Source organism: Molossus molossus, unplaced genomic scaffold, assembly GCF_014108415.1.
Source record: "Molossus molossus isolate mMolMol1 unplaced genomic scaffold, mMolMol1.p scaffold_m16_p_24, whole genome shotgun sequence".
NCBI lineage: Eukaryota > Metazoa > Chordata > Mammalia > Chiroptera > Molossidae > Molossus > Molossus molossus.
Window position 1 is genome coordinate 14171904 of NW_023425360.1, and position 17256 is coordinate 14189159.

General features: G+C 51.7%; 1 protein-coding gene across 1 annotated transcript in view; it reads right to left on the reverse strand.

Moving 5' to 3' along the window:
- The window catches only part of CYFIP1 (cytoplasmic FMR1 interacting protein 1), a 56084-nt gene that overhangs the window by 20940 nt on the left and 17888 nt on the right, over window positions 1-17256 (reverse strand). The window contains 13 exon segments of the mRNA XM_036277952.1: window positions 496-662; window positions 1767-1892; window positions 2217-2339; window positions 3388-3505; window positions 3862-3953; window positions 6138-6242; window positions 8411-8539; window positions 8632-8728; window positions 10598-10779; window positions 12018-12119; window positions 12487-12564; window positions 14011-14100; window positions 14175-14297. Of these exon segments, the coding sequence (XP_036133845.1) occupies window positions 496-662; window positions 1767-1892; window positions 2217-2339; window positions 3388-3505; window positions 3862-3953; window positions 6138-6242; window positions 8411-8539; window positions 8632-8728; window positions 10598-10779; window positions 12018-12119; window positions 12487-12564; window positions 14011-14100; window positions 14175-14291 (1526 nt within the window). The 5' untranslated portion in view covers window positions 14292-14297.

A 17256-nucleotide genomic window follows, 5' to 3' on the forward strand; every position in this document is an offset into this window, starting at 1 on the left:
CTTCTGGGCTCTCTATTCTTTTGCATTGATCCATGTATTTAATTTCTGACCAATACCACACTGTTTGATTACTATAACTTTATAGTAAGACTTGAAGTTGGATAGTCTCATTCCTCAGTAGGGGGCGTGCAGGAGGCAGCAGATTGATGTTTCTCTCTCGTCAATGTTTTCTCTCTCTCTCCCTCAAATAAAAAAAAAGAAGCCCAGCTGGTGTGGCTCAGTGGTTGAACATCGACCAAGAGGTCACTGGTTTGATTCCTGGTCAAGACACATATCCAGGTTGTGGGCCTAATCCCCAGCAGGGGCATGCAGGAGGTGGCCAGTCGATGTTCTCTCTCGATGTTTCTCTCTTTCTCTCCCTCTCCTTTCCTCTCCCTCTAAAATGAATAAAGAAAAAAATTTTTAAAAGGAGAAGAAAAAATGTGTGGATTCCACGGCTGTTTAAACTGAACCAATACTCCAATCCCGGACACCAAGCACACAGGGAGGGCTGACCTCTGAATGACGTTCTTCTTCTTCTTGATGGCCTGCCGCAGCGGCTCCCGGAGCGTCACCTGGGAGAAGTCCTGCAGGGCGGCGTAGACAGTGTGCCGGATGGCATGGTTGAACACGCTCTCCATCCTGCCCATCAGCACCTGCAAGCCCTTGATCATGGCGATCACCTGCAGAGGACACACGACTTTCTGGAGGACCGGAGGTGGGGAACACCACCTTTTCAACAACCAGAGTTGGGACACTAGATGCCCATGTGCAGAAGAATGACGTTGGGCTCCTGTTCAGGGCAGGGTTAACCAGCAGGCGGGGTGACCTTAATCCAGCGTGTTCCCAGAAAGTACTGTCCTCAGGTCTGGCCCCTTGGATGGCTCCCAGAAACGGAGCTCTGAGCTTCTGGAACACTCTGCCTGGGGACGGCACATGTGCCCGAGGTTTTGGGCCACGGCACAGTGTCCAACCAAATAGGGTGACTCAGGATGAGCCATCTGGCTCTGGGGGTCTAGAGTTGGAGGATTCGAGGTTAATTAGGTGGGTGCTACACACTATGTGACCGGCCCCCAAGAAAAGCCCTGGATACCGAGGCTCGGGTGAGCTCGCAGGCCACTCCAGTGTAGAGACGCCTGGAAGTCAGCTCCTGGCTTCTCCAGGCCTTCACCATATGCCTCCTCCTCTATCCCTCTGCTGCAATAAATCATAGCCTTGACAGAACAGGTACTCCATGCTGTGAGTCCACCTCGCCCCATAAAAGAGCTGACTCAAAATGAATCATATGTTGAGATGTGATGCAAAACTGCCCGGCCAGCGTGGCTCAGTGGATTGAGCGCTGTCCCAGGGACTGAGAGGTCCCCATTCGATTCCGGTCAGGGCGCATGCCTGGGTTGTGGGCTCAATCCCCAGTGTGGGGGTGTGCAGGAGGCAGCCGATGGATGTCTCTCTCACATCGATGTTTCCATCTCTCTCTCCCTTCCTCTCTCTCTAAAAAAATCAATGAAAACAGATTAAAAATAAAGATAAAATAAGTGTGAAGCAAAACTGTAAAAGTCTTAGAAAACAGGAGTAAATCTTTGTGATTGGGGTTAGACATGGGGGACACACTTGCCAGGGCTATTTTATTGTTTTGACTACTACTGTGACAGATGAAAGGGTTGCCCCACACAGAAGCAATGACAAAGAATAGGCAGTTCATTCATGGTCTTGGTCTTGCCTCTCCTTCGAAAAGGGAAGACAATCTGAGCCCAATCCCAGGAGGAAGAGACAGCAGACAAGCCTACCTCCACAAGGGCGAACTTCTCCTCGCTGGTATAGTTGTAGCGGGTGGCCCGCTCGTACTCCTCGGCGTTGTCGGGGCAGTCTTTGTTGGAATACTTGTCCGTTGGGTGCACAAGTTTCCAGGAGTACTGGTGTGGTGGGAAGAAGGGAGATCAATTAAATTGTGTCCGTGAATTTGAACACACAAGGCCATTTATTTGTAACACACGTAAGTGAAATGTATGTTGCGTCATGTTCAGTTTAAATGGATAACCTTATTTCTAGGGCCCAAGTTAAAAAGCCAATTTGTTCTTGATCCAAGAACCAATTTAATGCCAATATATATATATATGAGATTCAGTCCATTTCTGGAAGAGTGTGGGTAGAAAACTCTTGTTCGCAACTGGGGGTGGTGGGTGGGAAGAGGCCGCCCTAGCTGCCGGCTGTGCCCCGGGTGAGTGCGGGGTGCCTACCACTTCCATCACGTGCGCACTCCACTGAGACAGCAGCTGCAAACCCTGCAGGGCCAGGTCAAAGAGCTTCCGATACTCAGCGTCTGTCTTCTGAGCCTCCTGGCGGCCCGAGCCTGTGACCACCTGGAGCATCACAGGAGCAAGAAGTCACCCCATATCCAGAAAAACCAGCATGCCTACCCCTGACCCCTCAGACCCAGTCTAAGAACCCACCCCCAAGGTATGGCCACAGCAACGTGACTTGAGGGGCACACGCCTTCCCTACAGCAGAAGGCGGCAGCCAGAGCGCTGAGGACAGCAGCTGTCAAAGCCAACGTGGGCAGCGAAATGCTGAGTCTCAGGCTCACAACTCCTGCCACAGGTGGGCTCAGTGATGCCTCTGGCAGGGAAGAGGAAGCGAACACACACAAAGTAGCAACCCCAGACCCAGACTCAGACCACTGTCAGCGCCCAGGAACTTCCAGAGGGATTCAGAAATCTGTGCCGTTCCTGGGACCCTTCTGGGGCCTGGCTGCCTCCAGCCCCACCCGCCTCTTCCTCACTCAGCCTCCCTTCCTTCTACAGAAGGTGCGAACGTTCTGAGCTCTCTAAGACGGATTTGAGAAATGGTTCCCCCTCTTCTCCAGCTGGCCCCTGTGATCAACAACTTTTCCTTGCTCCACTCTGACCCACTGGGCATGGGCCCCTCTTCGGAAACAGTGGGCACCGGGTGTGGCAGACGGAGCGGGAGCTGCTCCTTTCAGATCTGACTTTGGAACCACGCACACGGTTTATATATTATGACATGAAATTAAACGAAGGGGAAGACCCGAGTCCTAACACTCAAAAGCAAAAATAAAACGGTGAACTGAGCTACATATCAAACTGGCACCACAGCGGGACCTAGGAACCAAGCAGTGTGTGTGCCTGGCATCAAGCTACTGACTGCCCAGCACCACTTCAAATAAACAGCTGCAGCTACACAACCGGAGGCCAGGCTACCCGCCCACCGGGTTCCCTGTTCCAGCGCCCTGGGTGACCTGCAGAGCAGACCTCTTTGGTGCCCCTGCTCACCCCTCCCGCCCTGACCCCACTCCAGTGTCCGAAACACACTGATTAGGAGTGAAGCGGCTCATCCCTCCGCCCCGCACCCCCCGGCCCCGCACCCTCCTCCCCGCCTCCCCGCCTGGACCTCGCTGTTGCTGTAACGCGCCAGCTCCGAGATGAAGCGCATGTGGTCCTCGCGGATCTGGAGCATCTGCTCGCAGATGTTGTACTGGGGGCTGCTGCTGGAAGACGTGCAGGTCCACCTGGGGGGAGGGGGTGTGTGTCATGGGAGGGGCGTCTGCACGGGCTGGGGGCCAAGGATGCAGTAGCACAGCCCGCCCACCACCCCGCGGGCCTCTGCGGCGGGAGACAGGCCCCAGGAGGGAGTCAGTAATGTGGTAACTGTCTGGTGCCCCGTGGGTGCTGGAGATCTCAGGGGGACCACTTTGTGAGGTATATGATTCCCAGCTGGGGTGTGTGTGGGAGGCAGCCGATCGATTTTCTTCTCCCATCAGTGTTTCTTTCTCTCAAAAAAAAAAAAAAAAATCAATAAAAGTAAAACATAAAAACCAATAGATAACATTGCAGAATGTTCCAACTGGGCAGCTCACTCTCCTACCGAGATTTATTTTCCTCGTAGTGGGCGCTGGTCTTGATGTATCTTGCTAGTTCTATCTGCATGTCCCCGAAGAGTGGAACCACCTGGAGCTGCTGTATTCAAAGAACAGCAAAAAAGGGTCATCATCTATGTTTAGTGACCAAATGCATAATCACAAGAAGAATGAATAATGGCAATAATTACTGTGGGTTGAAAACTATCTCTGCCAATCACCGAGTGCAAAAAAGTGGTAAACAACTTCTACATTCACTTCAAGAACAAAATACAAGAACCGACATTCACAAAACCGTTTCGAATATTAAAATTCACCTGACTTTGGCTAGAGCCATGGTCATAAAAAAATTCAGTGGCACTGCTATATACTAGCAACAATTAAAAAATAAAAATTTAAAAAGAATTTGCAAAAGCATAAAAAAACTGAAAAAACAGGTATGAATACATTAAACAAAATATCTAAGCAAAAACTACCAAAAATTCTGGAGAACATTTTAAAGTTTTAAGTGAATGGAGAAATATACCAGGTTCACGTACTGGAAGAACCTGTACATGCAATGGAATCCCAGACAATGTTCCAAGAGGAAGGTGGGTGATGAGCAGTGTACACGTGTGGAAATCACAAGCCAATTCTAAAATGCAGTTTGAAAGGTGAATGGACAATACGCACGACAGTCTTGAAGAACATAACTTGAAGACCTCCTGGTGAGCAGACCTAGTCTACTGGGAAGCCACAGCCACTAGGACAGTGTGGCCTTGGAGCATGGATGAAGACCAGTGGGGCAGGACAGAGAACCTAAGACAGAGTCACAGACAGACAGACACCTGGTTTATGACCCACGTAACACGCAGAACAATGCGGGAAAAGATGGTCTGCAATGAAAAAGCAGGGCCAAGTAGACATCCATATGGAGAGAAAAATCCAAGAATGTCAACTCCTAGCCCTGGCCCGTGTGGCTCAGTTGGCTGGGCGTCGTCCCGTCCTGCCTGATGCCCGGTCAGGGCACGTGCTGGGCTGCGGCTCTATCCCCAGTAGGGCGTGTGCAGGAGGCAGCCGATTAACGTTTCTCTCTCACATTGCTGTTTCTATCTCTCTCTCCAAAATCAATAAAAACTTATTTTAAAAAAAGAATGTCAACCCCTACTTCACACCGCACAGAGGCCAGTTCCAGGGGGAAATATAGACGTAGATAAAAGGAAATGGTGATGCATCTATCAGTTGACACAGAAGAAAAATCTCATGAGCCTGCTCTATACGAGAATTTCCTAACATGGACATTAAAGATGCACAAATTGGACTACAATAAAATGAATAATCTCTGTTCATCAGATGACACCTTTAAGAAAGTGAAGAGAGCCCCCCCCAGGGAAGGCCCGCATTTTAGAGTACGTGTATCCAACTAAGGCCACGTACCTAGAATACAGGAAGAGTCACACATCAGCAGGGAGAAAACAAAAAAAAAAAGAAATTTCAAGTGATGCTTCATAAAACAGAACTCACAAATGTCTAGAGGAGCAGCGGTTCTCAACCTGTGGGTGGCGACCCCTTTGGGGGTCAAACGACCCTTTCACAGGGGTCGCCTAAGACATAACAGTAGCAAAATTACGGAAGTAGCAATGAAAATAACTTTATGGTTGGGGGTCACCACAACATGAGGAACTGTGTTAAAGGGTCACGGCATTAGGAACGTTGAGAACCACTGGTCTAGAGCGTGAAACACCAGGGAAACATCCCCTAAACCACAAGAAAACACTAGCCAAAAAAATTGCAATGACATCCCCACCCTTCAGGATGCCCCCCCAAAAGTGACAGTGTGCCACTTAGGGAGGAGGTGGAGCCCCGGGGATGATCACTGTTGCTGGTGGGAATGCGCGTCAGCCTGGCCATGTGGAAACTGCTAGGCTGTATGTACTAACACGGAACACATTTAGGGCTGGGAACCCCAATCCCACCCCTGGGCAAGCGTCCAACAGAAATGTGCAGATATGCCCTAAATTGGAGCAGCACTGTTCATACCAGCCAGAGTGGATAAACTGTGGGGTACCCATCAAATGGCCTGCGATATCACAATGAAACCCCAGGACTACAGCTGTGGGCTCCCACAGGGGTGAAGGAACAGCCAGAGGATAGCAGGTGAAATTCTGAGCCAGGCAGAACCAGTGGGGGCAGAAAGGGAGGGAGCAGGTGCTTGGGCCCCCTGCCATGTCCCAGGACGGGTCATGGTCACAGGGTTACCACCCCAAACTCAAACTGGACGCACGTCAATAGAAATGTCACTCACCTTGAAGAACTTGTCGATTTTGGACAAGTTTATTCTTTTCTTGGCGTCTAGTTTATAGATATTGCTGACACTCCCATCCATCAAGTACAGACCAAACCCCATGACCTGAAGAAGCACAAAATAGCATAGAGAACCCAGACCTGTGAGGTTAATTACCCACAAGCTTTTCTAGAAATGACAATTGTTTTCTCAGAACGCAATTTTAAAAGCTCCTCAGACATAAGTGGATACCATCCCTTCATAGGAAGTTTCTTTCTTTTTTAATTGTTGAAAGAATTACAGATGTCCCCCATTTTTCTCCCACTGATCCCTTTCCCACCCTCCTCCTGCTTCCCCCAGCCTATTGTCTGTGTCCATTGGTTGTGCATACATGCATGTAAGTTCTCTGGTTTACCCCTTCCCGCCCCACCCCCCTTCCCTCTGAGGTTTATTAGTCTGTTCCCTATTTCTATGCCTCTAGATCTATTTTATCAACAGCTTTTTTGTTCATGATGTTCCATAAATAAGTGAGATCACGTGGTACTTGTCTTTCTCTGACTGGCTTATTTTGCTCAGCAAAATACCCTCCAGATCCCTCCATGTTGTCTCAAAGGGTAAGAGCTCTCTTTCTTACAGCTGCATAGTACTCCATGGTGTACATGTACCACACAGCTTTTATATCCACTCAGCTACTGATGGGCACTTGGGCTGTTCCCAGGTCTTAGCAACTGTAAATAGCGCTGTGGTGAACACAGGGGGCATGTATGCTTTCTGAGGGGTGTCCCAACATAGGAAGCTTTTCTGCTGTGTGTGTTTTTTCTTCTGGAGGTTTGTGTGTCCTCCCCAGGCAAGTCGACCACCTCACCTCCTGTCAAACACAGCGCAACAGTGAACGTGGACTCCACAGGCACCATGGCCGGGGCCCTGCACCTGCCATTATGGAGCGCTGCCCTGGACAGCACCCTCCGCCCTGATCCCACCATGGTCCTCTCCAGCTGGGAGAAGTCTCAGCTGTCGCCGGGAGGGGTCTGGGCTGGTGGGGCACCCAGCACAGGTCCCCAACCCTAGGGCTGCCCTCCACACAGGGGGAGATCAGAGGGCAGGGAACAGAACCGCCACCTCCTCCTCCCAATCAGAAACGTCACTGACAACCTCCCCAACGTGAAACAGAGTAAGAACAAAGAATACGGTGAATGGCCATGTTTCCTGACCATCATGTCGACTTTGACCTGGTGACACAGAATGCAGAGGCTCCTGCACTCCCGATGCGGTTACGTTCCGATAAACTCATCGTCAAGGTCCTTGACCCAGGACTTGTTACCCACGAACACCTGCTCTGGGGCTGGGGTGTGACCCACCTGACACTGGGGTCAAGCCCAGGACAAACTCATAGGAATGCATGGAGAGCTTGTGGTGCAGCCTGCACTCAGCGACCCCCACATGGACACACAACCCCATACACACACCCCGACCCCCACACACACCGTACACTTGCATAACCCCCAAACCCCCATACCCAACCTCCACACATGCACCCCCATACACCCCACAAACACACCCCTAACCCCCACCCTACCACATGTGCACCCCAACACACACCCCCATCCCTACACACCCCCCCATGTGCACAACCCCACACCCCCCAACGCTCCCCCACATGCCCATGTGCACCCCACAAACACACCCCCCACACCCCATGTGCACATGCCCCACCCACCCCACACATGCACACCCCCACACATGCCCACATAAACCCCCAACACGTACACCCCCATACATACCCCACAAACACACACCCCCACATGTGCACACACACCACCACACACCCCATACATGCACACGCACACGCCCACACCCCACACATGCACACCCACACACCCACACATGCACACGCACACCCCTACACACCCCATACATGCACATGCACACACCCCATACATACACATACACACACCCACACTCCATGTATGCACACACACACATCCCATACATGCACACCCACACACCTCATACATGCACACACACACACCCCACCCCATACATGCACACGCACACACCCACACCCCACGCATGCACAACCCCCACACACATGCGCACACCACACACCCCAACGCATGCACGCATACCCCCCACACCCCATACATGCACACGTACACACACACACGCACGCACAAGTGTGAGAATAAGAGAAGGTTGGCAGAAGCATCGCAGACCAAGCGCAGCCTGTAAAGAGAGCCAGGCTAGGCTGCCCCTCCCTCTGCGGTGCTCGGCGGTCGCTGTCCCCACCCACGTACTTTGAGAAGCATGTGTTTCTCACTGGGCGTCAGGTACATCCTGTTCTCGTAATAGTCCACGCACAGGTTCACGATGTCGGCCAGGAGCTCTTCGTAGCCGGAAATCACTTCCAGCTGTTGCTGCAGAGACTGAAAGGGGAGGGGCTATTGGCTCCAGGTCCCCTGGCCCCAGGCAGGCGATGCACCCCCTCCCTCAGCAGGCGGCCAGACCAGAACCTCACCTGTGTGATCTTGTTGTGGTTGGCCAGGAACATGGACAGGTTCTGAGACTCCTGGATGGACTGTGGGTCTGCCATTTTCCGTAAAAACTGAGCAGCCCTTTGAGAGAGAAAAAAAAGAAATAGTTAATCAACCAACATGCTTCATGATTTAAAACATGTTGGCTAAAAAATATCAATTTCTGTGGCTAAGTTACCTGCAGAAACATGGGTCTTAGTAGCTGGTTATGGCTTCAGTCTCCTCCAACTACCTCAGGCCCTCTTGATGGGCCCCCCACACCATCCTCTCCCTGGGGCTACTTGTCCCCAAGTCTGAGGAAGGCTGTCTCCCCCCTTACTCTAGAGCAGCGGTTCTCGATCTGTGGGTCACGACCCCATTGGGGGTTGAACGACCCTTTCACAGGGGTTGCCTAAGATGTAACAGTAGCAAAATTACAGTTATGAAGTAGCAACAAAAATAATTTTATGGTTGGGGGCACCACAACATGAGAAACTATGTATGAAAGGGTCGTGGCATCAGGAAGGTTGAGAACCACTGCTACAGCATGGTGATGAAGTTGGCCAGCACCGTTCTGGTTCTGTGCTGAGAACCACACTTCCTACAAGTCAGGACCATGGTTCTGATGCCGAAGGTCTGAAACAAATTCCTGGTCCTGCTACCAACGTTTTGGATCAACCTCCGGAACCCTCCGAGCCTCCCTTATGACATCTAGGACAAACAAACCACCCACAGGGCTGATGGGAGAACAGACAGCAAATAGCACACACAGAAATGACCTGTCCACACTGTCATCAAATGGGGACAACTTCAGAACTTTCCTACCCAAGAGGGGTAAAACGTTAACTCAAAATACTTTGTAGTCTTCACAATCAGAGCTGATTCTGGGTGATGAATGGAAAGCCTGCACTTATTTCATATGGATAAGACTTAAAGCCCTGGCCGCTTTGGCTCAGCGGTTAGAGCGTCGGCCTGCGGTCCGGAGAGACCCGGGTTCGGTTCCCGCTAAGGGCACGTACTTCGGTTGCAGTTTGTCCCCGGCCCTGGTTGGTCGTGCGGGTGGCAGCCACTCAATGTGTCCCTTTCACCTCGATGTTTCTCTCTCTCTCCCTCCCTCCCACTCTATCTGTACAAAAATTGGAAAAAAAAAATGTCCTCGGGTGAGGATAAAAAAAAAAAAAAAAAAAAAGACTTAAAATCTGGGTGACCTAGCTCAACTACCCTCTCACCCTCAAACCTCGATGTTTAGCCCCATTCCATGTCAATTTCACTTAAAGTGACAGTGTATGATTTCAGGTGCGACATAACTACAGTCTATTCAGATGCAAAGGAAAAACTCTTCCAATTTAGTCTTGCAGCTCAAATTCCTTATCTGGTGAGAGGAGACATAAGTCAGCATCTCGTTCTTGCCAGTCATGCCTTCAGCAGTACCAAGTACAGATTCTCTAAAGAAAGTCAGTCGGAAGACAGCTGACTGTGCTCTGACCGCCCACCCCGCCCCGCGCCATCACCCACCCACAGTGAGAGTCCACAGGGCCAGCTCCACCCTCTGTGGTGATGGTGTGCACCTGCGAAGGACAGATGACCACACACTGAATAGCACAGGTGGTGCCCTCAGGCTGCAGACCCGTCTGGCCCTCACCAAGACGCTCCCTGAGCCAAACGCCAGCACAGTGACCCCACGGTTCTGTGAGCAGAGAACGGTCTTGTGTGCTGTGCCCTCCCAAGGGTGCTGAGCACACAACAAACATTTGGGAATGACGCATACCTCCAAGGATGCATCCCCGCACAGGTCATGTGCCAGCTGCCCCAGGAGCATGTATCAAACAGTCCTAAGCCTGGCAAGTAGCTACTGCCAACCAGTTGTAACGACTTCAGTACACCTGGGATGCATTCCCACTGTGCAGGGTGCACAGTTCTCGCGGTACCGCTGGGCGCCCTCCACGGGCCCAGGTGCAGGGCAAGGCTCACCTCTTGTAGGCCGAGTGGTCGTTCTTCACGCTGCACTTCATGTTCTTGAGCTCGTCCAGCACTGCAAACATGTTGATGAACTTGCCCAGCGTGATCAGGTAGGCTTCAGACACAAAGTCCTTCCTCCTTTCCGCGTGACACAGGCGCCTCACCTCCCCACAGAAACGCTCGATGGCATTTCTCTGAGCAGAGAAAGGGGGACCAGAAAGGCCACTGTCAGCAAGGGCCTGCTCCACGCCAGCTTCATGCAGTGTTCAGACTCACTCATAAACACCCACCCAGTGTGTGGGTATCTGAGATGCAGAGAGAGATGCCACATGCCTTTGCTCTGTGACAGTCATTAGTGATGTTGCACTTTACCAACTACGTCCCTAAAGTAAAGTAATTTTCTTGGTTATTCCAGTAAAGTTCCTGGACAAAATGCTCTAAATAAAGCATCTATAAAACAGAAGTCTGCCCTGGCTGTCTGGCTAAGCGGTTAGAGCATCGGCCCGCGGACTGGAGAGTCCCAGGTTCGGTTCCCGCTAAGGGCACGTACCTTGGTTGCAGTTTGTCCCCGGCCCCAGTTGGGGTCGTGTGGGTGGCGACCACTCACTGTGTCTCTCTCACATCCATGTTTCTCTCTCTTCAAAAAATCCACGCAGAAGTTTTAGCTTTCAGAGGTGAAGAGGGGGATTTTTCCTATTGACAAATTTGAAGGTAAAACAAAAACTCATCTATAATAAAAAAAGCCACACATTTCCAAAGCACACCTTTAACAGCCAGCAAGTCCTCTCCCTGTGGCCGCTCTGCCTAACCAAGGGCCAGAAGATGAGACCAGGGTGAGGACCACGTGAGCGGGCGGTCAGGGTGCGTTTGGGAAAGAAAACCCAGATGACATGAAAGTATAAATTGGCAGAAAGACAAACATACTTGGAACTGAGAAAGCAGTCTTCATGAAGAAGACATGACTGGCTCTCCAGGAGAGAAGAGAAGTAACATAAAAGATGTGCTGGTTCTGCCCTGGCCGGTTTGGCTCAGCGGTCAGAGCATCGGCTTGCGGTCTGGAGAGAGCCGGGTTCGGTTCCCGCTAAGGGCATGTACCTCGATTGCAGTTTGTCCCCGGCCCTGGTTGGGTCGTGTGGGTGGCAGCCACTCGATGTGTCTCTTTCACGTCGATGTTTTTCTCTCTCTCTCTCTCCCTCCCACTCTATCTGTACAAAAAAATGGAAAAATGCCCTCGGGTGAGGAAAAAAAAAAAGATGTGCTGGTTCTGCAAGAGCAGGCAAAGCTCCTGTCAAAGGCTGTTTCCTTTTGTATCTAAAGCTGAGGTGTCTGCTTTAATTGACATGCTCCTGGTTTACTGAGTTCATGGCGACAGTGACGCCAGCACCATCCTGATCCTCTGCCTTAAACCCCCAGGATTACTTCGCTGCTTTACCTGGAAGTACATAAAATTCATCAGTTTCGTGACTTCAGGTTCAAGGACCTCCACAGTTTTCTCATAAATTTCCACTCTATTAGGCTGCTCGTTACATTTAACCTGGGAATAAACAAGTATGACATAAAGAGGCTTCAGCCCACCTAGAATTGAGGGGGGAAGGCATTATTCGAGCTGGGGTGGGGACTGCTGAAGGGTAGAATTCAGCAGGTGGGGCAGGGCTGGGGAGGTGAAGGCGTGGTCTGGCTGGTTAGGGTTGTAATAGGGAAGTGGTCTGGCTGGGATGGGGGGAGCTGGTGAGGTAGGGGCGTGGTCTGGCTAGGCTGGGCGGAGCTGGTGAGGTAGGGGCGTGGTCTGGCTAGGCTGGGCGGAGCTGGTGAGGTAGAGGCGTGGTCTGGCTAGGCTGGGCGGGGTTGGTGAGGTAGGGGCGTGGTCTGGCCGGGCTGGGCGCAGCAGGATGACGGGGTACCTGTGGGATGGCCCGAGAACAGCTCCTCCAGGTGTACAGCATGACAGCATAGTCCTGGCCCTCCTCCAGCATTTCATTCTGCAAGGGCACACAGGGCAAATCTAAGGCAAGCAGGGGAACAGTCCGAACAAAGGAGATGCCAAATCTCTAAATTCCATAGGCATACACTATCCCGACTCTCCTTTTTAGGGACAAGCAGCAGGATGTGCCTTCTAAGTAAGAGACAGCTGTTAAGAAACAGCCATGTAGCAGTGTGGCCATGACGACCACCTTACACCCCCACAGCTACTGCAGGCAGAGAGATGTCAGTGACCTGCAGGCTCCTCTGCCTGGGGCCAACACAGCCCCAGGACCTCCGTCACAGCTGCTACACTGTGCTCCACTCAGCCCCAAACAACCTGAGGGCAATGCAGATCTGAAGGTGGGGACACGGGGTGGGGGGCAGGGGGTGTTTCTCTCACATCAATATTTCTCTCTCTCTCTATGCTCTTCCTCATCCCTCCCACTCTCTATCTGAAGATAAATGGAAAAACATCCTCGGGTGAGGATTTAAAAAATAATTAAGTAAATAAAAATAAAATGTTCACAACTTTTAACCCAGTAACTTTGCCTCCACAAATCTAGTCAAAGGTAAAAACTACGTGCTGAGAAAGGTGTTCATTACAGCATTTTTTATTGTGAAAATGAAGGAAAACTAAGCAAACATGGAAAAATAGTTACATTGGCCCTGGCCAGTGTGGCTCAGTTGATTGGAGCATCACCCCATACACCAAAAAGTAGCAGGTTTGAATCCCAGTCAGGGCACATACCTAGGTTGCAGGTTTGATCCCCAGTAGGGCATGCAGGAGGCAGCCAACTGATGTTTCTCTCTCATTGATGTGTTTCTCTCTCTCTCTCTCTCTCTCTCTCTCTCTCTCTCTCCCTTCCTCTCTTTCTCTAAAATCAATAAAACATGCCCTGGCCGGTTTGGCTCAGTGGTTAGAGCATTGGCCTGAGGACCAAAGATTCCGGCCAAGGGCACGTACCTTGGTTGCAGTTTGTCCTAGGCCCCAGTTGGGATTGTGCGGGTGGCAACCAGTCGATGTGTCTTTCTCACATCAACGTTTCTCTTTCTCTCTCTCCCTCCTACTCTGTCTGAAGACAAATGTAAAAATATCCTTGGGTGAGGATTAAAAAAAAAACATTAAAATCAATAAAATATATTTAAAGAAAAAAATATGTAATTATAACAATGCAGTCCATCTATGCAATCTATATCATGAGTGGGTACAAGAGAGGGAGAGAACACGGCTTCCTCAAAATGCTGATGAAGGTTTTCTCTGGGCCACAGATGCTCAGTTTTCAGAAAGAAGGTGTATTATTTCATAATAAGAAAAACAAAAGCTTTAAAAACAATAAGGCATTTCATTCACTCTTCTTTTTCCTCAGTAGGCATCCCATCAGGATAATACGTAAAAGGGGTACATTTGCCATTCAGACGCGCCATTGCCCCAGCTGCAAACAAAGACACTCTGGTGGACTCACCATGCTAGAATGAACAGTCGCTTGTTCAATGTATCTTGCGATACCGGTGACAAATGCATTTCTGTCTTCAAAGTTAGTGTTGAAATTCGGCTGAAAGGAAGAGAAAAACCATCACATGGAGGTCAGTGTCCCAGGGGTCGGCCCCACGGTCACCCAGCACCCACCTGGTAGAGCAGTGAGGATGGTGGGGGCTCGATGCAGGGCTGCTGGTCGGGCAGAGGCAGCTCTTCCAGGAGATCTACGTTGGACAGTGCGTCCTCCAGGGTCACCTGGGCCGCCATCCTGGCCTAGGACACAATACAAAGCCACCTGAGCTGTGAGCAAGAGTGGGGCACCCTGACAATCCTTCCTGGGTAGAGGACGCAGGCCCCTCCCACGCCTGCCCCAGGTCCTGAGGGCACTGGGGATGACTGAGGTGGTCACGGCCAGTCCCCAGGTTCTCGCCGGCAAGGGAGTCACCATGCAGGCTCTGCTCGCCTCAAACGGTGTCATGATGCAGGCACATGGGCCACCACACACATGGTTTCACTCCGACACCCTTCCCACCTTGAGGCCACTGTCCTCAGAGGGCTCTCTGGGAGGGTCTGACAACCCCCTCACCAGGTCGGAGGAGGGAAGGTCCCGTCAACACCACATCTGCCCCACCAAGGCCAGCTCAGCCCTGGGGGCAGCAATAGTGTTTCCCTGCACAGACACTTCCTGGCTGTTCCTCTGAACAGGATTCCATGCTAGGGACTCCTAGAACAGGGTCACCTGCAGGGACCACCAGGGTGAGGTCGGAGCTAAGGTGACTCAGGGAGAGAGCACAATCCAAGGCGGCGTTGAGCAGTCTACATGTTTGTGTCACTCAGTTCACTGTGGGAGGAAGTTGGCAGGTCACTCCCTGAACTGAGGTTTGTATGAGCAGTCCCTGTATGGAAATGGATGAGTCCCAATTTAAAAAACTTTTAGCCCTGGCCGGTTTGGCTCAGCGGTTGGAGCATCGGCCTGCGGACCAGAGAGTCCTGGGTTCGGTTCCTGCTGGGGGCATGTACAAAAAAAAAAAAAAAAAAAATTATCCCCATTATCCACCAGGAACCCTTCCTAGCAGGTATCTTTTCTGAGCATCTACCTATGTGTGTCCGCCATGTGAGCTGCACAGGGAGTCCTGGGTGAGGGATGAGAACAGCTGGAGGCCAATTTGCTCATCTGGCTCCAACCAGCTATTGAGGAAAAGAGGGGTGTCTGGGGAAGAATGTAGTAAAACTGGGGGCAACATTTTTGTTCTGGCTTGAGTTCTGCATGTGAGGGGTACAGTGGGTGTTTACTGTGGGGCACGGAGAGCTGGAGGAGAATTCTCCATTCCGGCTTCGTGTAGTGTGAGGCAGAGGGGTTGCTTGGATAAGGGGTTCAGAGACCTGGAGATGAATTATTTATCTCCTCGCCACACAGCTTTTGAGAGGTCATGGGTAAACGGGCCAGGAGAGACCTCCTTGCTTCAGCCAGGGTGTGAAGAGCACAGTGGTTTGGGGGCAGTTCGGCAGGAAAGACCTTGAGCAGAGTTCTGCATCGTGGCTGTAGTTAGCTTGTGTGGTTCAAGCAGAGAAAACTCTACAGCTGAATTTTCCATCCCTGCCTTAGCCAGGAGGCAACGGGAAAAAGGACCTGATGACAGGTCTAAGGACATGAGGGGCCAGTAGGCACACTGAGGGAAACCGTGTCCTGGCTCCAGCCCAGCAGCTAATGGGCAGCTGGCATCTATGGAAAGAGGCGAGGGGAAGCCTGGAGTCACTTTTTCCTTCCTGGTTCCACAAAGTATGTGATGGGCAGAATGTCCTCAGATAAAAGACAAGGAGAGACCTGGATGTGAATTTTCCATCCTGGTCTAGGCACTGTGTATGAGGTAGGGGGCTGGTTCCCTGAGGGAAGGGGCGAGTTCCAGCCAGTGCTGGCGAATCAGGGGGATGCCTGGGGTGTGTGCCCTTCAGCCAGCGGGAGTTCTGCGAGCTGTTTCTACAGGCCATGCTCAAGTCCCACTTGCCCAGGACGGGTTTCCTGGGGAGCGTCCCCTGGGTCCCATGGGACCACCTTTTGTGATCACCTCCTCAGGACAGGTATCGGGACTGTACTACTTCCAAATAGACAAATTCATGGAACAGAACAGGACGTATAGCAACACCCAAATCCACAGGTACATTTTGAATGATAAACACGCCCAAACGTGTCTCCTCTGATCTTCAGAGAAGATGTGCATTCTGTGATACGCAGCGTTGGGAGGTGCTGTCCAGGGTGGAGGCGGGGCCAGGTGGGAGCAGAGGGCGGGGCGGAAGTTGGGGGCGGGGCCTTGCTCACACCGGAAGCAAGCCCCCTGCCGGGACGTGCGCGCGCAGAGGGAGCTGAGGGGAGCTGAGGCGAGGGCGGACTTCGCCTGAGGGAGCGGAGTGTGAACACGTGGCAGGAAGGGCTGGGGCCCAGGGGTGTGCGGAGGCTGGCAGGCCCGAGGGAGTGGTGGCGGGGGCGGAGCGCCAGGCCCGGAGGTGAGAGGGGTCCTGTGAGTGTGGGCAGGGCCCGCGTGAGTGGCCGGGCCACAGGGAGGCCCTGGGTCACTGCTGTGCCCGGGAAGTTCATTTCCCAGAGAAGCACAGCCGGCCTGCTGGGCTCCCTGCTGCGTCTGTGCCAAGTCCCACTCCCCAGCTTGAACGAACGCACCCTCTCGACCAGAACAGACTCGGTGTCGGAGCTAAAACACCTACAACCCTGGCCGGTTTGCCCAGCGGTTAGAGCGGCGGCCCACGGACCAGAGCCGCGGGCTCGGTTCCGGCCCCGGGTTGCGGTCGGCGTGTTCGCAGAGGCAACCGATCCACGTGTCTTGGTCACGTCGGTGTTTCTGTCTTCCCCCGTCCTCTATCCCTATAAAATCAGTGCTGATTACAGGGAAACAACAAACATAGACACTTTAAGCTTGGGGGCGGGGGGATGACATGTACTATGAGGCGGCAGAGATATTCTTTTTTTTTTATTTTAGTTTTAACTTTAATGATGATGAAATACAACAGTAACACCGTTCTTGGAGTTTAAAATGAGTTCAGGGTCGGGGTGCATGCTGTTCTAGAAATCAAAGTGTTACCTCAATGAAACTGTATCCCCTGCAGGAAATCTGGGAAACTCACAATAAGGCAAATGTTACTTTCAAAGAAGGAAACTCAGATGGTGAATTCTGGAAAAGACAAGGTTATTGATACCTAGTTACAGTATGAAACAGTTTTT